The sequence below is a fragment of the Panicum hallii genome, chromosome 2 (assembly GCF_002211085.1).
Source record: "Panicum hallii strain FIL2 chromosome 2, PHallii_v3.1, whole genome shotgun sequence".
Lineage (NCBI taxonomy): Eukaryota > Viridiplantae > Streptophyta > Magnoliopsida > Poales > Poaceae > Panicum > Panicum hallii.
The window spans coordinates 49,690,956-49,711,497 of NC_038043.1; the positions used below are offsets into that span (position 1 = coordinate 49,690,956).

At 45.8% G+C, this 20,542-nt stretch overlaps 3 protein-coding genes across 4 annotated transcripts; all 3 read left to right on the plus strand.

The window, feature by feature from the left end:
- The first annotated feature begins 1,336 nt into the window (after positions 1-1,336).
- Positions 1,337-3,925, plus strand: LOC112881544 (protein SET DOMAIN GROUP 40). Its single transcript, XM_025946286.1, has 6 exons — positions 1,337-1,586; positions 1,671-1,824; positions 2,278-2,409; positions 2,500-2,640; positions 2,824-3,027; positions 3,156-3,925. The coding sequence occupies exons 1-6, from the start codon at positions 1,432-1,434 to the stop codon at positions 3,789-3,791; spliced, it is 1,422 nt and encodes a 473-aa protein (XP_025802071.1). The 5' UTR covers positions 1,337-1,431; the 3' UTR covers positions 3,792-3,925.
- A 3,124-nt stretch (positions 3,926-7,049) lies between these two features.
- Positions 7,050-12,056, plus strand: LOC112881987 (protein argonaute 18-like). Its single transcript, XM_025946926.1, has 20 exons — positions 7,050-7,178; positions 7,279-7,628; positions 7,723-7,853; positions 8,145-8,260; positions 8,355-8,461; positions 8,549-8,684; positions 8,764-8,880; positions 8,970-9,077; positions 9,174-9,245; positions 9,544-9,666; positions 9,752-9,908; positions 9,988-10,109; positions 10,173-10,307; positions 10,393-10,496; positions 10,715-10,778; positions 10,866-10,998; positions 11,081-11,154; positions 11,237-11,331; positions 11,410-11,441; positions 11,651-12,056. The coding sequence occupies exons 1-20, from the start codon at positions 7,050-7,052 to the stop codon at positions 11,821-11,823; spliced, it is 2,478 nt and encodes an 825-aa protein (XP_025802711.1). The 3' UTR covers positions 11,824-12,056.
- A 1,285-nt stretch (positions 12,057-13,341) lies between these two features.
- LOC112882096 (protein argonaute 18-like) lies at positions 13,342-19,057 on the plus strand. Of its 2 annotated transcripts, XM_025947079.1 has the most exons (22): positions 13,342-13,777; positions 13,893-14,089; positions 14,166-14,336; positions 14,427-14,560; positions 15,022-15,131; positions 15,223-15,329; positions 15,464-15,599; positions 15,687-15,800; positions 15,899-16,003; positions 16,087-16,158; positions 16,379-16,501; positions 16,594-16,750; positions 16,829-16,950; positions 17,037-17,171; positions 17,268-17,371; positions 17,454-17,516; positions 17,610-17,673; positions 17,753-17,885; positions 17,984-18,057; positions 18,148-18,242; positions 18,337-18,368; positions 18,658-19,057. In XM_025947079.1, the coding sequence occupies exons 1-22, from the start codon at positions 13,421-13,423 to the stop codon at positions 18,828-18,830; spliced, it is 2,778 nt and encodes a 925-aa protein (XP_025802864.1). In that variant the 5' UTR covers positions 13,342-13,420; the 3' UTR covers positions 18,831-19,057. The 2 variants fall into 2 exon arrangements, with proteins under 2 accessions (XP_025802864.1, XP_025802863.1); XM_025947078.1 differs by having other exon boundaries at positions 16,594-16,950.
- Positions 19,058-20,542: the final 1,485 nt, after the last annotated feature.

The following is a 20,542-nucleotide window of genomic DNA, read 5'->3' on the forward strand; positions in this document are numbered from 1 at the left end:
TATTGCTTGTCATTAGGGATGCAAGTTATATATATTTTGGATCATTGGTTAACATAAAAAGTTAATGGCATGCAAGTTATATATATTTTGGTTCATTAGGTCGATCCAAAAAGTTAATAAAGTGAACTAGAATGTCAATCTGCTTAAATAATTTAGGAGGAGAAATGAACTAGAATAACATGCCATCATAATTAATTAGTTGATTTAGAAAACGCTATTAGATACCCACTTAGATCCTTGCTATGATGGAAAATAATGCAACAATCTTCTATGCTCTTCGTGCATCACTTCTAATACATACTCCATATTGTGGAGGCCCGCCTAAGGCAAGAAGTGACAACCAGTCAAAAAAAATCTCCAATTGTCGAGTATGTTGAGAGACAACGGATGCGCAAGATGGTGGTGGATCCTAAATGTAGCCCTAAATTTAGATAATGATTTGAATTTGAGTTTCAAATTCTAAATGTAAATTTTAGGTGATAAAATTTCGACATGATTCTAAATGTAAAACAGAAAGCATAGAAATGGGCACATGATAGAGAAGGGATTTTGGTTTGTGATGAGGACTAATGTATTTGCTAAATGCTACTTATTTTGGTTATTGACCGGTTCACATTATTGTATTCTCATAAAAAAATTAGTGCATGCATCAGAGAGTCCAAACAGCCTGGAGTTGGTCGTGAGAGTTCCAGGTGGAGAGGAACAACATGAACATGAGTATACATATATTGTTGCCGTATTCCTTAAATTGTTTTAGATGATATCTTCCTTTTAGAATCTTAATACTGCAAGTGGCACCATGCTTTGTGTAAAAGGTAATAGCATATTGTGCTTTCTGAAAAATGATTGATTCAATTCAGAACACATGAGATGGAGATTAAAAAACATTTTTATTGCTTCTACTGTAATTATTGAGTTAATCACAATCACCTTTAGAATTAGCCAGCATGATCATTGCCTGGACCAATAACTACGAAAATTTCTGTGGTGTTTCAATTTCATACGATATATATGAAATTTTATTTGGTTTTTGATTGCATTTTTTTATCTGCAATTACGACATAGTTCACTTGGCTTTCTTAAAAGTTGCAGTTTTCTTTAGCCCACTGAATGCGAGAGATCTATGCGTACTTATTTTATTATTTATTATACGGAAAATTTTGATATGATGAACTTATGCAATGGGACGGGACAAACTAATAGTTGTAGGTGTTCTAGCATTGTAAGTTGCATTTTATAGAAGCTTTAAGATACATATTTGTTATACGAATAAATTGGATTAGTGTATACAGTTTTTTGTTGCCCGTAACTAGTGAACTTCTAAATTTTCAGGTGAACCCGCAACGTCTCAGGTGGCGACTTCCCGTAACCGTGATGGCGTAAATCCCTGCGCCACGGAAACAGAGCGTAAACCCAAGGCGGCCGCCGACGATGGAGGCGCTCCTCCGGTGGGCGGCCGAGCTTGGCGTCTCCGACTCGCCGCCTCCGCCGTTCCATTCCTCCGCCTCCGCAGCCGCATCCTCCTCGTCTCCGTCCTCCTGCATCGGTCGCTCCCTCGTCGTCGCCGATTTCCCCGATGCCGGCGGGTAAAACACCGGCCCCTCCCATCCGCTCGCGGTTTTTGGTCTCCCAGCGCTCGCCTCACCGCGTTTGCCTGTCTTCCGCCGCAGGAGGGGCCTCGCGGCGGCGCGCGACCTGCGGCGCGGCGAGCTGGTGCTGCGCGTGCCCCGCGCCGCGCTGTTCACAAGCGACCGCGTTATGGCCGACGACCCCCGGGTCGCCGCCTGCGTCAGCGCCCACCGTCACCACCTCTCCTCCGTGCATGTAAGCACGGTTTCTTCCATGAACAGATGTGTTGGAACATGCTCGTTTGAAGCTGCCCTCGATGTTACCAGGAATTTGGGGATATGTGGTGATTAGGATTGGGGCGCACATTATTGCTGTAGCACAATTGTATTAGTGCCACCATGAATTTGGGTCAAATTTGGATGCAAGTTGTGTATGTGCTATACAGTTTGTTGCATCAGATACAGTTGGTGTGCTCAATTTTGCAAACTTATAGCATACCTTTTGCTTATGAAATCAAACTAAATGCAAATTAGAATATTCTGGTTCAGTTACTAGCAAATTGCACAATTATATTTACTGGTACTCATACTGGTGTTTCTGTTTTTTGCTTTCAAAGTGCCAGTATAGACTATTGCTGTTTTCCTTGTTGCGTCTTCTTGAGCATTCCTTTTAGTGCTTACTGACCTTCTCTTTATAATTCTATTACAGATATTGATAGGGTGCTTATTGGCTGAAGTGGGGAAAGGGAGGAATTCCGTCTGGCATACCTATCTGTCTCAGCTGCCCAGCTACTACACTATCTTGTCTACCTTCAATGATTTTGAAATTGAAGCTCTCCAAGTATAGCTCGGTAGTCTGTCAACAAATTCTCTATTCTCCATTATCCTTGGCTATACATCCCAATGCATCCAGTGATTTTGTTATTATCAGGTTGATGATGCCATTTGGGTTGCACAAAAGGCTATCAGTGCCATAAAATCAGACTGGGAAGATGCAACACCACTGATGAAAGAATTGGATTTTAAACCTAAGCTTTTGATGTTTAAATCCTGGATCTGGGCGTTTGCAACGGTACAGTTGCTTTATTCTCAGTTTGTTTCAGTTCTTCAAAGTTGGTATGCTACCTCTGGCTGTTGGTTTAGTTACAATGTGAAATTCGGACTAACTCATGATTCTATTTAGGTTGTTTAGCCCTATATCTTTTTCTATACTGTACCTGTTTGTTTTCTGAAGTTTCATTTTCCCTACATTTAGGTGTCTTCACGCACATTACATATTGCATGGGATGAAGCTGGTTGCCTATGCCCTGTGGGTGATTTGTTCAACTATGCTGCTCCTGATGATACTTCATTTGAGGAAGATGATATAGCTGGAGCTGAGAGATTAACAGATGGTGGGTATGAAGATTCTAATGCGTACTGTTTGTATGCCAGAAAAAATTATAAAAAGGGAGAGCAGGTTTGTTTCTATTTTTTTTTGCCAATATAACATTATCTTGCTTCTTTTTTTCTTTTTAAGTCTGTTTTTTATACACTTACGTTCTTTTGATGTCTCTGTTTTTTGTACACTTATGTCATTTTGTACAGGTTCTACTTGGTTACGGGACATACACAAACTTGGAACTTCTTGAATACTATGGTTTTCTTTTGAGCGAGAACCCTAATGAGAAAACTTTCATGCAATTAGATGTGGATATTTGCTCAATTGGAACTTGGCCAAAAGATTCGTTGTATATTCATCCAAATGGACAACCCTCATTCGCATTGTTGTGTGCATTAAGACTGTGGGCAACTCCCGCAAACCGTAGAAAGGCTGTCAGTCATCAGATTTACTCTGGGTCAATGCTTTCAACTGAAAACGAGATGGAGATTATGAAATGGTTGATCAGCAAATGTGAAGAAACTTTGCAACAATTACCTACTACCGCCGAAATCGATGAAAGTCTGCTTGTCTTCTTACACAAAATACAGAATAGTACCAACTGCAGGACAGACTTGAAGCAGTCAGGTTTTGAGCAGGAGTTTGCTGTGTTCCTCCGTTTCCATCGATTGGACCTGGATTGTTCTGATAACAGTCAGCTCCCGATTCAAATTCTGAGATCTCTGGAAAGATGGGAACTAGCCGTCCAGTGGAGATGCAAATATAAGAAGACGCTGAGGAAATGTATTTCAAACTGTGAAAGTTTAGTTCATGAGCTTTCCTTGCAACTAAACAAACAATAATCAAGGACTACACATCATGTACTAGTAGTTCTTTTTTCCTTTTCTTTCTTTCGATTCTGTAGTAGAGTATCTGCCTTTCTGAACTGAAAGCTAACTTTTACTGCTAAATTGACGGTTCTTGATTGATTCGTGTTTGAACCTCGTGAACTCATCGGCATTTTGGCCGGTTACAACGTGTAATCCTGGTTACACTATCTCAATTATTCCATGTTTGTGAAGCATAAGTCGTTACAGGCTGGATTAGCGCTCATCCTAACGAAAGTTTGTGAGCGCCAACCTAAAAGGGAAATTGAACAGATGGGAGAAATAATAGTCGACCTACAAAAGATGTCGCATGCACCAAATTCAAAACAGCGTGGTACGCCCCTCAAACTGAAACGGCTAGGTGGGGTCCACAGTTAACTTCCTATCACATCATATTCCAGCCAAGATCTGTCTGTACCTAGTAGAAAAACAGCATTACTCTACTCGATCGCAGGCATCTCGCTTGGACAGTGGTACGTGTTACACGACTCTCCAACGAAGAGAAGTGTGATTGCCCTATTCAAATTAGGAATACAAGCAACACCAGTTATCTCAAGGGTTACAGAAAACAGTTCGCCTAAAACATGCGGACATCTCAATCGATAGTCCATCAAACCAAAACAAACCATGTGTGTTAACTTGCTCAGGTTAGCAAGAAACCATTGGCATCCTGGAGACTAAGCGTGTGTCAAGAATTCAAGATACAACTCCGATCCGCCACTTGGAGCACTGGAGACTAAACTTGCCTAGTAACCAAACAGATCATTACTAAGCTACAACTTTACAAAAATATTTCTGGGCTTACTAAAATAGGCGGCTATGCAGATTAGAATCAACAGTTATGTCGAGGATCTGTCAATTATCTGGACCATCCATCAATGAAGTGAACTGTAGTGGAATCGCTTTCATACTAAAAACAGCTACAATGTCAATTATACAGATGAGCAGGAAAATAAATTATATCTCACATTACTGAGCCAGGAAGTATACATCAAGTTACAACTAGAATACATTAATTAACCTTGTCCAGCTAAACAATCTGTCACATGATCTCTGTACATACAGAACAAAAAAAAAGTGGCTTTGCTCACAAACAACTCACCCGAACCGTTTGTACCTTATCACGCGGCTCTCTCACAAAGAGATCGATAGAATCCTTCCTCTACCTTCCTACCGAAACTAGGAAACTCAAGGGAACATAAAGAAAAATCGCCGAATCGCACGGATCTCGGAACTGATCGAGACCGTCCATTCATATCGAGGAACCACCGAAGTGCGCCTCACGCGGAGTGCTGAAGCAGGGCCTGGGGCCACCAGCCCACCACTCGTCCCCTTCCCCACCGAAACGGCCTGGTGGGTCCCACCTGATGACGTCCCGGCGTCTCGTTTCGGCCCCGCCCCCGCTCCCCCCCCCCCCCGCGCGCCTATATATCGGGCCCTCCCCACAGTCAAAGAGTTGCCGGAACAGCTCGCGCAGTGCGTCGAGAACCACGCGACAGAGAAAGAGAGACGGCGCGCGGACGGCGAGGCAGCGGGAGACAGCCGCTCTCTCTCTCTCGGCCGCCGTTTCTCATCTCTCTCGTCGCCGACCGTCACAAGGTTAAACACAGAACAACAATCGGTGTATATATCTTCCAGAATAGTTCTAGTTATTTTTTCTACCATCGCGTATCCGTTGTTCGTGCGTGCTGCTGCCGTGTGGTGCTTGGATCTGCGACGGCGTATTCTGTCTATGTCTCTTTCAGATTGCTTAGATCTTTCTCCTTGTTCGAACATGGGGAAATGATCCAAACCTTCTCGGCCGTCTGTGTGTTTGGCTTCTGCTCCTCTTGTTTGGATTTTGTTCTGCCACAAGGACGCACTGGCGCGCACGGTTTCTCTGAATCTGTGGGGTTTTTGGATCCTTGACTGTTTGTTGGAAGCTTCTAATCATGTTTTTTTTATGGATCTTGTATACTTTAAAAAAAGGACTGTCTTGTGCGATGAGAGCAAGGTTTTCTGGTCTTCCATGGTCTTCGTTGGTTCCTATAGCGTCTGTCGTGGAGATTTTCAATGAGGAATGTTTGTGTAAGTAGGGTCCACCGTCTCTCTTTGTTTTTTTTTAATTCTTTCTTTGTTCCTACACGCTTGGACATTTTATCAGAGGCCTTTCTATACTTCAACAGTCGAGCGTCCGTTCGCATTCGGCGGATTAAAGTTTAATATTCATGCTTCGATCAATGGGTTGAATGAGGCGGCGGCAGCTACCGGCTAATGGAATGCGGCAGTTTTTATAACAAGGATGCGATTTGGTTCAGTTTTTATATTAAGCTACCAGAAAATGGGGAAGGGGGTTTTGGATGGAGTCGGCGGCGGGATGGGAAGATGAGAGGGTTCTGAAATTTATGTCTACTCATTTATGGAATTTTATACAGTACCAATCTCGTTTCACATTTCTTGGATAATGTCAAGATTGGTGAAAAATGTGATTTCTTTCCCATTTTCCGGTTTCCGCCTTCCATAAACCATCGGAGTTTCCGCCGCAGTATCAGTCGTTTCCTTTTCCATGCCCTTCCGCCTCCTTTATCTTAGCTCGAGCGGTTGTTGTTTTGCTTTCCCAGGGTCGTGCGTGACTCGTGAGTACGTGCCATGGCGAGCCATCACCGCGGAGGAGGCCGGGCCGGCGGTGGTGGCGGCCGGGGCCAGGCGAACCCGAACGTCTCTCAGGGGGGCCGGGGCTACGGCGGCGGCGGCGGCGGAGGCCGAGGCGGGCAGTACTACGGTGATGACAGCGGCGGACGCGGTGGCGGCAGAGGCGGTGGCCGTGGCTTTGACGGCCGCGGCGGCGGGTACCAGCAGGGAGGCCGTGACGGAGGCGGTGGTAGAGGCGTCGGCGGCTACCAGGGAGGAGGTCGTGATGGAGGTGGGTTCCGAGGTGCTGGCGGGGGCTACCAAGGAGGCCGTGATGGGGGCGGTGGCCGAGGTGCTGGTGGCTACCACTACCAGGAAGGCCGTGGTGGGGGCAGAGGCGGTGGCGGCTACCAGGAAGCCCGTGGCGGGGGCCGAGGAGGCGGCGGTTACCAGGAAGGCCGTGGCGGCTACCATGGTCACGGTGGTCGTGGATGTGGCGGCGACTACGGACGCGAGCGCGGCCACGGCGGGCAGCCGAGCCAACCCGATCTGCGCCAAGCCGGGCCACCCCTCGTGGAGCGCTACGCAGCCGAGGCCGCCGCGCTGCGGGAGAAGTTCAAGACGATGGACATCCACCGCGACGAGCCCTTGTCGCCGGTGCGCCCCGGGTTCGGCGCCGCCGGGACGCCGTGCGTCGTCAAAGCTAACCACTTCTTCGTCGGCCTCGTCGACAAAGGCCTCCACCACTACGACGTAAGACAACCGCTAGCTCGTTCCGTTCCGCCTTGTCATGTCAGTCGTGGCGTCCGTCTCTCTGACCGCCATTGGCATGGCTATGCGTTTCCGCATGCAGGTGACGATCTCACCGGAGACGACGCTCAAGGGCGTGTACAGGGAGGTCATGTCGAAGCTGGTGTCCGAGAAGCGGCAGACCGAGCTCGGCGGCCGCCTCCCGGCTTACGACGGCAAGAAGTCGCTGTTCACCGCCGGCGAGCTGCCGTTCAAAACCAAGGAGTTCGAGGTCACCTTGCCTGGCAGGACGGAGAGACGGTACAAGGTGCAGATCAAGCACGCCACGGCGGTCAGCCTGCACCAGCTGATGATGCTCATGGCGGGCTACCACACGGACATCCCGGCGCACGCGCTGCAGGTCCTTGACATCGTGCTGCGTGACATCGTGCTCAACGAACGCAACGACATGGAGTAAGCATTTGCTTCTTGGATTTTCTTTTTTCATCTCAGCATTCTTGATGCCAGTTGACTCAAAATCTGTACCTGTTCTCTTGAAAATGCTCAGGTACATTACTGTTGGCCGGTCCTTCTTCTCTCGGATCATAGACACGGTGAGTCTTGGCCAGGGTGTCGAGGCATGGAAAGGTTTCTATCAGAGCATCAGGCCAACGCAGATGGGATTGTCTGTGATCGTAGGTCGGATTTCACTTGTACCTCTGACCTCTTATTATCTATCAAGTTTTCTATGGTGTCTTCAGAAAATGCAACTGGGATGCTTGGATGGTAGAAATGATCAGCCCTGGGGGGGGGGGGGGAATGGATACAATGTATTGCAGGGCAAATTGATTTCATATGGCTAGTTGACATATAGTGGGGTCGATTAGAAGTTCTGAACGTTTGTGATTCAATTGCAAGTAGTCTTTGAAATTCCAGTTCAGATTTTTGCATGTTTTAAGATATCTGATTGCTGCGTATTTTTGATTGCAGACATGTCTTCAACAGCTTTTGTTCGACCCATGTCACTGATTCAATTTGTGATGGAGATTCTGAACAAAGATAACCCGAGGACATTTGGAAATATTACTAATATGGATTATGCCAAGGTAAGCAATTGTTGAATGCCTGGACGCATAGTTCATTGTGCAAAATCACACTTGAGATGGATGTGGTTGTTTTTTTTTCTTTCTGAATTTGCAGCTCAAGAAGGCGCTCAAGGGCGTGAAGGTTGAAGTCACACACCGAGGAGACGCACGCCGGAAGTACCGGATTGCCACCTTGACACATAGTCGTCCTTCTATAATGGAGTAAGACTTCTTTAGTTCTTTTCCTCCATGTTGAACAAAATTCTAGCGGTTAGCACTTATTTTAATATTTTCTCTTGAAATCAACAGCTTTGAATCCTCATCTGGAGTTCGGAAGACTGTCACGGATTACTTCAGAGAGGCCTACCAGATGGAATTACAGTATGGTTTTCTCCCATGTCTCCAAGTTGGCAGTGATCAGAGGCCGATCTATCTCCCTATGGAGGTTGCTAACTTGACTTCAATTTGGTACTCTTTCACTTCCATATCTTCTGTTACTGATTCTGATTCGATTCGTATTTCAGGTTTGCAAGATAGTTCCTGGACAGCAGTACAGGAAGAAGCTGGAAAGCCAACAGGTCTCTAAGCTAATGGACTCAACATGCCAGCGTCCATCTGCCCGTGAGGCAAACATTCGTCAGGTTCTTGCTATTACTACATTTTCTGTTTTATCGGATTTAAAGTGTGTGAAAAACAAACTTTATGTTTTCTCTAAATCCCTTGTGCTTAGGTTGTTAAACGCAATGACTACAATAGCACTGAGCGTTCGAATGAATTTGGCATAGAGGTTGACTATCATCCTACTTCAGTTCAGGCTAGAGTTCTGCCGGCTCCCACTGTAATCCTACTTCCATGTATTATGCAGTTTTGTTTTGTGCTTTTTTAACTTAATGCATTTTTGTGATTATACCATGTTGAATTTTTGTTTATGTAGCTGAAGTACTATGGTACTGGATCTGAAAGTTTGTGCTACCCAAAGGATGGGCAGTGGAACATGATGAAAAAGGTATGTCATGAGCAGCTGAACAACCATTAACATTACAGCTACAGCGGAAACCTGTTTGAAGAACCTTATCAAATCCAATGTATAAATTGATAAATTGATTATGATTTATAATAGAAGCTTGATCGGTTGCTCAAATTTTGTTCTGTCTACACCAGGGGTTTTTTCTGTCATAACCCCAAAGGCTTAGCTAAATATGCACTCAAATGGATGTATTTCTTTGCATTGGAATAATTTAATTAGTGATGTAAAGGTTTGTTATTGATCTCCATTGTTAACATTTTATTTTTGTTATTTTCAGCGAGTAGTAGATGGTGCAAGGGTTTGCAACTGGGCCTGCATTAACTTTTGTCATGATTTACAGATGAATCATGTTAAAAAATTCTGCTCTGATCTGGTTAAATGGTCTCGAAACACTGGAGTGGTAATCCACGTTTTCATTATCCGTTCCATTGTATCATCATCCAAAATATTCTTGCATGACTACTAACATTCCACTCTGTTTTCAGGACATGGATGAGTTGAAGCTTCCTATATTCATTGCTCGTCCTAGTCAAGTTGAAGCTGATCTTAGTAAGCGCTGTCAGGATGCACGGAACCTGCTGGGAGGGCAAAAGATTGGCCTTCTGCTTGCTATATTGCCAGATAAAAATGGTAGCTTATATGGTAATATTTATTATAGCAAACTTAGTTTCTTCACTGATTATGATGTATATGTCATGCCTGACGCTACTCTGAACAACAGGAAATTTCAAAAGGATCTGTGAGACAGAGATTGGGATCATGTCGCAATGTTGTCTGGCGAAATATGTTATTAGTGCAAGTCCTTCGTACTTCGCTAATGTTGCTATTAAGATCAATGCCAAGGTTAACCTAAACTAGATCTCTTCAAGTGTTGAGCAACATGATACTGAGATACTATCTCCACAGGTTGGAGGGAGGAACACAGAATTTGCTAACCCCCAAGAAAGTTTACCGGTTGTTTCGAGCGAACCAACGATTATATTTGGTGCTGATGTTACTCACCCTGCTGCTCTAGATGATACTGCTCCTTCCATTGCTTCTGTAAGATTTTCTTTTCTGTTTACAAAGAGGATAGGCTGTAAGCATCATCTCACTAAAATAACACTTTCTGCCTGGTTCCACATAGGTTGTTGCCTCCCAAGACTGGCCCAAGGTGGCCAAGTATAATGGTGTTGTCCGTGCACAAGGTCACCGTCAAGAGCTCATCAATGGCCTGGAAAACATTGTCAAGTATGATCTTCACGAAGTGCATCTATGAAATTTGAATAACACCCGTTGAGAAGTAACTTAGTTTACAAAAAATTGCAGGGAACTCCTACATGCATTCGAACAAGGGTCTAAGCAGAGACCAAAGAAGCTTATATTCTACAGGTTAGATGTTTCAGCTGCTCTCTTCTGATCACCACACCAAGGCAATTGACAATTTCTTCAACCTCTTTCAACCATAGGGACGGAGTAAGCGAGGGCCAATTCAAACAAGTGTTGGAACAAGAAATCCCGGAGATAGAGAAGGTAAAAACAATTTGAGGGAAAATTTAGCACGTCAAGTGGTCCCTAAATAACAAACGTCGTACTTAATGCTTGCCATTCCTTCTTCAGGCATGGAAATCTCTGTACAATGAGAAGCCACATATCACCTTCGTAGTTGTGCAGAAGAGGCACCACACAAGGATCTTCCCTGACAACCACAATGATCGCCGCTGGGCGGACAAGAGTGGAAATATTCTACCTGGTTAGGAACACAGACTATTTTCAGCTGTTGTTTAGTCCCGTGTTTTGACAATAATTTTGCTCACATGTTCCTGAAATTGCAGGCACTGTAATTGATAAGAATATATGCCACCCAACGGAATTTGATTTCTTCCTGTGCAGCCATGCTGGTATCAAGGTATGTGCCTAATGCGTCGCGACTAATTTGGTCATTCTTCTTGCCAACTGCATCTGAAGATTAGCTGCTTGTGAAAATGCAGGGAACAAGTCGCCCTACGCATTACCATGTGCTGCGGGATGACAACAAGTTCACTGCAGATGGTCTGCAGTCTCTCACATATAACTTGTGCTACTTGTAAGCATGCTCTTCCCTGCCATCCTGTTGCTTGCTCCATTCAGTTGTCTAACGCTTTGTCCTATATTTGTCTTTCAGGTATTCAAGCTGCACTCGCTCGGTATCAATCGGTATGTCCCCTCTTATTACTGAGAATTTTAGTTAAACAGATGTAGCTCTTTTTTTAAAGCATGGTATATATGCAATTTCTAGTGCAAAACTAAATAAAACTGTAGAGTTCTGATCAATATCCATAACCTAATCCCTGTATGTCTGAAGCAGCGTAGAGAGATTACAGAACAGCACAATAAATTGTTCTGCTGTTTTTTTAAATTGTCAGCTCCTCCTGCATACTACGCCCACAAGCTCGCGTTCCGTGCCCGCTTCTACGTCAACCAAGGCTCCGACGTGGCGATGAGTGGCAGCTCCAGCAGTTCATCTGCTCCTACTGCTGGTCCGTTCCCACTTCCAGATATTAAGGATGAGCTGAAGAGGTCCATGTTCTACTGCTAGTCCTTGTCCTCCGACAGCCTCTTCCTGAACTAGGGTTTGCTCTACTGAGGTTCTTGGAATGTGCTCTGATCGAAGGATGGAGGCCTCAGGCCTGGATAAAAACGTCTGCAGTTGCCGCTTTTCTGTTTTCTTTTCTTTTAAGTACTGCTGTTTGCAGTGACCGTGCTACATGCTTGTGGCTCGGGGTGTTCTATGGATAAACATCGAAGTATTTGTCCTAAGTGATTGCTATTTCCAACTATTCAGATCGCCCGAGGGGTGTGTGTTTCCTCAACATGCATGTAGTGGTTTAGCTTGCAGTACTGCTCGATAAAATCTCCAGGAAGTTGTTGCATGATTTGATCATTCACTTTGTTTGACAGCTGAGAGTAAACCATCAACGGTCACCAGTCAAGTCCTGGCAACAATCTGAGCCACCATCTTACCGCCATTGCGTTGCCACGGTCGCGCCGTGCGTCGCGGTGGCTGCTTGCATGCAGGTGGGCATCTCGCCGGAGCCGACGCACAAGGACCTGTGCAGTGCAGGGAGGACGCATCGCGGTTGGTCAATCATTCATCTCACAGCACACAGGCCTATTGGAATCGGAAGCGGTGCTACTCCAATCAGAGTGTCAGCAGAACGGCTTCTCGTCTCCGATTGGTTAGCCGGCGTACGCAGTGGCGGATCGCAGGCGCGTCCTGTCCGTCCGTGTTCTTCGGGTTGGAAAACTTTAATTGGATTGGAACATACACAACCGATGCAAGCCTGAACAAACAAGAGGATGGCATTCTCTGCGTCGTCAGGTTCCACAACGAAGATGGTTCACGACGACCCCACGATCTCCAGCGCGACGGTGCAGCGGCGGTGGCGCGCCGCCGCCCGCGTCTCGGCAGCCGCCGTCTGCGGCGTCAGAGGCAATGGATGGCGGCGTGCTCCGGCAGTACCGTGCTGCGCCGTACGCCCGACCTGCTGTGGCCCGATCCGTTTTGGCAGGGCAACCACACTCCGACGTGCAGTGCTCGTCGACGCGGGTCGCCGCCCTCCGTCTCCGTCGTCCACCGCAACGCAGCCGCGCTCCCTTTCTTCCTCCTCCTCTTCCTCGAGTTCGGCGGAGGCGGCCAGCAACATCAGCGCACTCCGTCCAACGTTGGAGGCTGGAATCCGCATGCTGGGAGCTCCGTCTCGCTCCGCCGGTGTCAAGCTTTTCCCCTCCGTCGATGTTACCGGCCACCGGGCGCAGGGGGACAGTCAAATTCGCAAGTAGGGGGTAATTTGTAAAATCGCGATCCAACATTTTACATATACCCCCCTAAATCGGATCGCGGTAAAATTTAGGGTGGTATATGTAAAATACCGGATCGATATTATTAATTTCGATCTGTTTAGGGTGTTTTATAAAAATAGTGAGGGGGGCATATGTAAACATTTCGAAAAAGATCACAGTATAGCAGTAAAATACCGTGGTTTATTTTTCCTTCACGAGCTCTATATAAGCCGGTGGGGCACGGCGGTGGTGGACCACTTGCTTTCTCCCCTACCCTTTCTTCTCTCCCAGCGTAACACAACACGTGGGTGCTCGCTCAGCGGCGCGCGCGTGGGCAGTTGCTACTTGCGGCCATGGCGCCGGGCAATCACCACGGGGGAGGGCGCCGCGGCGGCCAGCGGCGGGTCAAGGCAAACCCGAGCGACGCTGAGGCGGGGAACCGCGACGGGCACCCCGACGACGACCGCGGGCGCGCCGACCAGAGCCAGCACACCGATCTGCTCCAAGCCGGGCGGACCCTCGCGGCGAGCGACGCGGAGAAGGCTCCCGCACCGCTCCTCGAGGAGTTCGCTGCGCTCGGCATCCGCGTCCGCCGCGCCGAGCCCGTGTTCCCGCCGCGGCCCGGGTACGGCGCCGCGGGGACGCCGTGCGTCGTCAGGGCCAACCACTTCCTCGCCCGCTTCGTCGACGAGGGCCTGCACCACTACGACGTAAGCGCCCGCCGCTCTCTCCTCCGCACTCCGTTGTTGGTTTTGGTCTGATCTCACCGAGCGCCACTGCCGTGTGTTGCCGTGCTTGTGGTGTGGCGGTTCGTTTCGTTTGCAGGTGACTATTTCGCCGGATCCGACGCCGAAGGGCGGGTACAGGGAGGTCATGTCGAAGCTGGTGTCCGAGAACCAGCACACCGAGTTCGGCGGCCGCTTCCCCGCGTACGACGGCCGCGACTCGCTCTTCACCGCGGGCGCGCTGCCGTTCGACACCAAGGAATTCGAGGTCACCCTCTCTGCTTGCGTCGACAAAAGGTACGTAAACTCTGCTTCTCTCGTCCCATGTCGGTCGCTGCGGAGATGCGATGCAAATGCTCGACGAATTGTGCAGGAGGATGAGAGGCAGAAAGTACAAGGTGGTGATCAAACATGCCGCGGGGATCAGCCTGCTGCAGCTGAGGATGCTCTTGGCTGGCTACCCCACGGACATCCCCGCGCAGGCACTGCAGGTCCTCGACAACGTGCTGCGCGATGTTGTCTTCAACAAACGCGATGACATGGAGTAAGTAATTGACCAAACTTTCACTGTTTCCCATTATCTCAGTGTGTTCATGATTTGGTATGAATGTTTCTTCATCTGGACTATGCGCAGATACATTGCGGTTGGCCGATCGTTCTTCTCGCAGAAATTAGGATGTGCCAAGGATGGTACCCTGGGTGCTGAGGCATGGAAGGGGCTCTATGAGAGCATCAGGCCGATGCAGAACGGCGTGTCTGTGCTTGTAGGTCAGTTTTCACTTCGCTTCTGAATTTAGATTTTCTTTTTCAGTATTCCACATTACGATCAGAAACACAGATAGGATGCTTAAATGGCCGATTAGGGGAAATGTAGATATAGTGTGGTACTTTTGTAATTTGATTTCATGTAGTCTTTGGAAATGGAAATAATTTCTACTTCAAATCAAGTGGATCCTGTGATTTCTAGTGAATGCTTGAAAGATAGGATGCTTAATGGCTGAATTGTCCAGTAGGTGAAATGTAGATATAGTGTAGTACTTGTGTAATTTGATTTCATGTAGTCGTTGGAAATGGAAATAATTTCCAGTTCAAATCAAGTGGACTCTGTCATTTCTAGTGAATGTTTGAAAGAGAAACTTGTGATTGCAGTTCTATGTGGCTAGTAATATTGCAGTTCAGATCTTGTGTCTTTGCCAGATGTTTCACGTGCTGCAAATTTTTCATTGTAGACGTGTCTTCATCAGTATTCATTCAACCCCTGCTACTAATTGACTTCGTTCAGAAGACTCTGAAGATAGATGTCCTGAATAGGAAATTGACCAAACCAGAGCATGCCAAGGTATGCGGTTTCTCCTGCCAGGATGCAAAATGCATTGTGCAATGTCTAACTTCACATGTATATTCTTTGCTGTTGTTTTCTGAATTTGCAGCTCTTGAAGGCTGTCAGGGGTGTGAGGATTGAAGTCACACACCGAGGAAGTGAACGCCGTAAGTACAGAATTACTGGCTTGTCAGTGAACCCTACTAAAGTTTTGAGGTAGGATTGCTCTCCTTTGCCTTTCTGTTCAACAAAATATCCTAGCCTCTCTGGTTTAGAGATATATGGTTCCATAAAGTTTTGTCATCAGCATTGTTTCTAATGAAATGTTACTTGGGCCCTTAACATATCAGTTTTAAATCACCGAGTGGAGCTACGAAGACTGTCATTGACTACTTCAGAGAAAAATATAATCTGAAACTGAAGTTCAATTTTCTCCCATGCCTCAATGTTGGCAGCGAGCAGAAGCCAGTCTATCTTCCTATAGAGGTTAGTAATTATGGCCTTCTCAACTTCAACATGATCTATTATGCTTCTATATTCTGCTGCTATTTCGAATGCCATTTTGGAATTCAGGTTTGCAAGATAGTTCCCAGACAGCGTTACCAGAAGAAGCTGGATGGCAGTCAGGTTTCTACTCTAATGAAGTCAACCTGTCAGTTCCAGCCTGAACAGCTATCCATTTGTCAGGTTCGTGATCTCACTGCACTTAGTGCAATAATGTGTCAGCTGTAAACTCTGATCAAACATATCTTTAGTTATCTCTACCTAACTTTCACCTTTCTTAGGTTGTTGAGAGCAAGCAGTACAACAGCACCAAACGTGCAAATGAATTTGGCATAGATGTTGATGACAAATGTACAGTTAATGCTAGAGTTCTGCCGCCTCCAAATGTACTCCTACTTCCAAGAATTCTGATATAGTATTTTAACAGTTTACGATTGTCTTATGTGCTCTCTTTTTGCCTGTCTTGTAGCTTAAGTACCACGATTCTGGATCTGAGAAAACATGGTCTCCAATGAATGGATACTGGAACATGAAAGACAAGGTAAGTCATGAGCGGCTAAACCAGTCTCAATGTTAGAGCTTCAATGAAGATCCATTTTAAGAACCTTTTCCAGTAGTGTCGTTTACTTTCTATTATGCTCTTTATTGAAGTCATGACATCAAGAAAAGTTTTGCTTTAACTTCCCATGGAATTTTGATTAAACATATATTTATTCTTAATCTGTAACATTATTTAAATATTTCATTTGGTTTCTTTTCAGAAAGTAGTAAATGGTGCCAAGATCAGAAACTGGGCATGCGTTAATTTTTGTGAAGATTTATCCAAGAATGCTGTTGAGCAGTTCTGCTTTAAGCTAGCTGAAATGTCTCGTACTACTGGAGTGGTAATATATTTCTTCATCAGCCCTTTTGACTCTATCTCATTATAAACTGTCCAGGCAGTACTCCCAGCTTACTGCTTTCACTTTAATTTCAGGAGTTAGCCGATTTGAAGCTCCCAGTACTCACTGCACGTCCAGATCAAGTTGAAGATGATATTCGTATATGCTATCAGGAGGCGCAGAAAGAGCTGAGGGATCAGAAGATTGACCTACTTCTTGCTATACTGCCAGATAACAATGGCAGCTTATATGGTAATGTTTGTCATAGGATACATAGTTTCTTCACCTCTGTTACATATATGTCACGCCTGATGTTACTTCTAACCACAGGAAATATTAAAAAGATCTGTGAGACAGATATTGGTGTCATGTCACAGTGTTGTCGAAAGTCAATTGTCTTCACGAAATATAACAAGATATTGGCAAATATTGCTATTAAGATCAATGGCAAGGTATTAAACCTCGGGTTCACTTCTTCATGTATTGTTTCAAAAATCTGGCTTATCAACATGATATGATACATTCACCATCTTGTCAGGCTGGAGGAAGGAACTCAGTATTCGAAGATGCACAAAAGAGTTTGCCGGTTGTTTCGAACAAGCCGACGATTATATTTGGTGCTCATGTTACTCATCCTTCTGCTGTTGATCATTCTGCTCCTTCCATTGCTTCTGTAAGATTTTCTTTTGTTTGGAAAACGGATAATACCTTCTCCAGTTTGATCTCATTAAATTAACAGATTCTTCCTGAGGTTCTGTTTACTGTTTAGGTCGTTGCATCCCAAGACTGGCATGAGGTGGACAAGTATAATGGTGTTGTTCGTGCACAAGGTCAACGTGAAGAGATGATCGGTGGCCTTGAAGACATGGTCAAGTAAGACCTTCACTCTATGTAACTATTTGAAACATGCATGGTGCCACATAGGGTTGCATTTTAATTTATTTTACTTTTGAAGGGAGCTCCTTCATGCATTTGAAAAGGAGTCCAACAGGAAGCCCCAGCAGCTGATATTCTACAGGTTCGGATCTTTCGTCTTTATGTGATTTGCTCTTTTGATCATCCTCCCATGAAAATTGACAGTTGATTGCTTTGTTTTGTATTTGGTTGCTAGGGATGGCATAAGCGGGAGCCAGTTGAAGCAGGTTTTTGAAAAAGAAATCCCAGAGATTGAAAAGGTGGCATGATATGAGGGCAAATAATGCTTGCCAAGGTCATGTTTCATAGAACATTTAGTAACAACCATTGCTTCTTCAGGCTTGGAAAGTGCTGTACAATAATGAGGAGCCACAAATCACCTTCATCGCAGTGCAGAAGAGGCATAGCCTAATGCTGTTTCCCAACGACAACAATAAGCGTCATAATTCTAATATGAAAAATGTTGAGCCTGGTTAGAACTTAGAACCACGAGCTTATTCACAGAAGTTATTTTGGTATCCTGTTTCATCAGTCATCTTGATGGTATATTTCTGAGAAAAAAAATTGCAGGCACAGTGGTTGATAGTGAGATCTGTCACCCAGCAGAATTTGATTTCTTCCTTTGCAGCTATGCTGAGATCAAAGTAAGATGTTTATATCACAGATAACTTTAACTGTCTTCTTGAGGATTTTGTATCCTAAAGAATAAAGATTGGGTGATTATGGCAATGCAGGGGCCAAGCCATCCTGTGCAGTACCTTGTGCTGCGAGATGACAACAACTTCACAGCAGATGAACTGCAGGCTCTCACGAATAATCTGTGCTACACGTAAGCATGCTGTTACTAGCCAGTTTCCATGTTGCAGTTTGTGCTGTTTAGGTGCATGACAATTTGTTCTGTACTCCTGTTTTTGTCTTGTCAGTCATGCAAGCTCCACTAAGGCGACGACGATAGGTATGTCATCCTTCTGTGCATTTTCTGATAATTTAGTTTAAACGAACTTGCATCATGTTTTTCCTGCTTAAGCATGGTATCTAGTGAAAATTACATTCAGACTCGAGTCACATACTTCATAAAAACTGAAAAAATTCTTGTTGAATCCATAACCTACATCCATGCATAGATGGAAAAGCACAAGGATATATCTGCATAAGCAGTGGAAATAAATTGTTACTACCACAAGTTTGCCCTGTGTGTGGAAGGAAATTTAACGAGATTCTGCACTGATTGTTTGTAATTGCAGCTCCTCCTGCTCACTACGCTCGCAAGCTCGCACAACGTGCCCACTTGTACCTTGCCCAAGGTCCCGACGTGGCGAAGGCGGTGGGCTCCCGCTCTGCAACTGCTCCTGCTGGTGGTCTAAAGCAACTTCCAGAGATAAAGGATGAGCTGAAGAGGTCCATGTTCTACTGCTAGTCCTCCTCCGCCTCCTGAATGGACGACGCTTTGCTTTGCCGAAAGAACTGAGTGTGGTCTGAGTGAGACCTGGAGACTGATGGCATCTGCAATAGTTGTTCAGTTGCTCTTCTCAGTAGACACGAAATGGACGGATTTTTTTTGTTTGAGAGTTTGTTACGGTTTGGTATTGTATTTCCACTTTTCCGGTGAACAGGATATATGTTTGTTGAAATCTATGTTGGATTAGCGTTTCCAGTAATCGTGTCGTGGAGTGAAATCTGGAGGTGGAGTTGAACCAGACAGTGGCAGACCCACACGGGCTTAGCAAAGTAACTCCATCCCAAAACGGGGGCGTTGCCTTGCCTCTGCTCCTTGCCCCAAGCCGGAGGCCACTGGTGGCTGGCTGGTGCTCAGCCGGTCGGAATCATTCTGCGGTCGGTTTGGCTTGCAGCGCTATGGCACAGCTTAAACTTGTCGGGTGGCAATTTCTTCTTTCTTCTTTCTTCTTCCTCTCCGGAGGGTTGCTCTGGCCTCTCTCATGCTGGTGGGCATGATGCTGACCCATCAAAGGTAATGATAATCAGAATAGTTACCGGCAAAACTGCACATATTGTCATGGCCTTGCAGACGCTGAGGAGAAGTAACAACTCTGAAGACATGCAGTGCTCAAACTCTGAAGAAGCCAAGAAGAAGGCGCCAATGAGCAAGAAAGGAGTTAGGCGTTTTGTGGGCCGGTCGTGGGCAAGTGGAGGTGTGAACGGGCCGAGAGCCCATGTAACGGGTGAACAATATATATATCCCTGGAACTCGCAACCGCCGGACAGGATCTCTGAATGAGACATCATCTTCTTCCCCAGTTCTTCGTCTTCCTCCTACTGCCCCCCTCTGATCCCGTCCAGTTCTTACCCAAATTACCCTACCCCTGCCGCTGGATCCATTAGGATAATAACACATGTGTAGCAATTTTCTTTCTTCTTTTCTCTTTTTCAGATCACGGTGAGTGCAACTCTGAATCGATCTCGATCATCTGGTGTTCTTGGCTGTGGCCCCTGAAAATTCTTTGTCGGGCCTAGCGAGCAGAAACGGCGCACGGTCAACACGGGCCGAGCGTATGCAGTCGAGGGACTTCCTTGGGTTGTCGGTTGCGGAGACAAAGGGGGCTCCATCAACGTCACCTCCTACATATTTGTTGGGGTTGTTTGTTTTTCCTTCTTCACAAACGGGAAAGTGGGGAAAAGAGAGCACGCGACGGAAGAAACGAGTGTCGTGTTCATCCTTTCCGCTGCTTTGGAGTCAATCATTCTTTCAAGTGCCAATCTTCTGCTCTTCTTTTGTCTGATCTCCGATTTGTCCCTGCTTGCTTGAGAAAGGAACGCTAGGGCCTATCTTTATCAAGTTTGCGCTACTGCTCGTTTCGGGCTACCAGCAACTTGCGCCGAATGCCATCATCGCAAACGTTGCTTCTGCATATAGAAATCAAGCGAATGTCTTTGTGTCTTGTGGGCAAAAACCTCAAGTATTATACATTGCTCCCTCCCTCCAAAAAACAAGTCGCTCTAGGATTTAAAATTTGTCCCAAAAACAAGTTATTTTACCCCCATTTAGTGTGCATTCAGCAATCACTTAGCGCTAAATATAGCTAATAAATAGAGGTAAGCAAGATTTCACCTCCTGTCATACAATTTCAAAAATGACTTAGTTTTTTGGACAGAGGGAGTACAAGCTAAGAG

What these genes read in the sequence shown, in the direction of transcription:
- LOC112882096 (XM_025947078.1), top strand. Translation starts at nt 13,421, where the DNA reads ATGGCGCCGGGCAATCACCACGGGGGAGGGCGCCGCGGCGGCCAGCGG. An exon ending in TCTGCTTGCGTCGACAAAAG is followed by an intron (nt 14,090 to 14,165) that starts GTACGTAAACTC and finishes CGAATTGTGCAG; the next exon opens with GAGGATGAGAGGCAGAAAGT. An exon ending in AACAGCTATCCATTTGTCAG is followed by an intron (nt 15,801 to 15,898) that starts GTTCGTGATCTC and finishes CACCTTTCTTAG; the next exon opens with GTTGTTGAGAGCAAGCAGTA.
- LOC112881544 (XM_025946286.1), top strand. Translation starts at nt 1,432, where the DNA reads ATGGAGGCGCTCCTCCGGTGGGCGGCCGAGCTTGGCGTCTCCGACTCG. An exon ending in GGATCTGGGCGTTTGCAACG is followed by an intron (nt 2,641 to 2,823) that starts GTACAGTTGCTT and finishes CCCTACATTTAG; the next exon opens with GTGTCTTCACGCACATTACA. An exon ending in ATTATAAAAAGGGAGAGCAG is followed by an intron (nt 3,028 to 3,155) that starts GTTTGTTTCTAT and finishes CATTTTGTACAG; the next exon opens with GTTCTACTTGGTTACGGGAC.
- LOC112881987 (XM_025946926.1), top strand. Translation starts at nt 7,050, where the DNA reads ATGGACATCCACCGCGACGAGCCCTTGTCGCCGGTGCGCCCCGGGTTC. An exon ending in AACGAACGCAACGACATGGA is followed by an intron (nt 7,629 to 7,722) that starts GTAAGCATTTGC and finishes GAAAATGCTCAG; the next exon opens with GTACATTACTGTTGGCCGGT. An exon ending in ACATATAACTTGTGCTACTT is followed by an intron (nt 11,332 to 11,409) that starts GTAAGCATGCTC and finishes TTTGTCTTTCAG; the next exon opens with GTATTCAAGCTGCACTCGCT.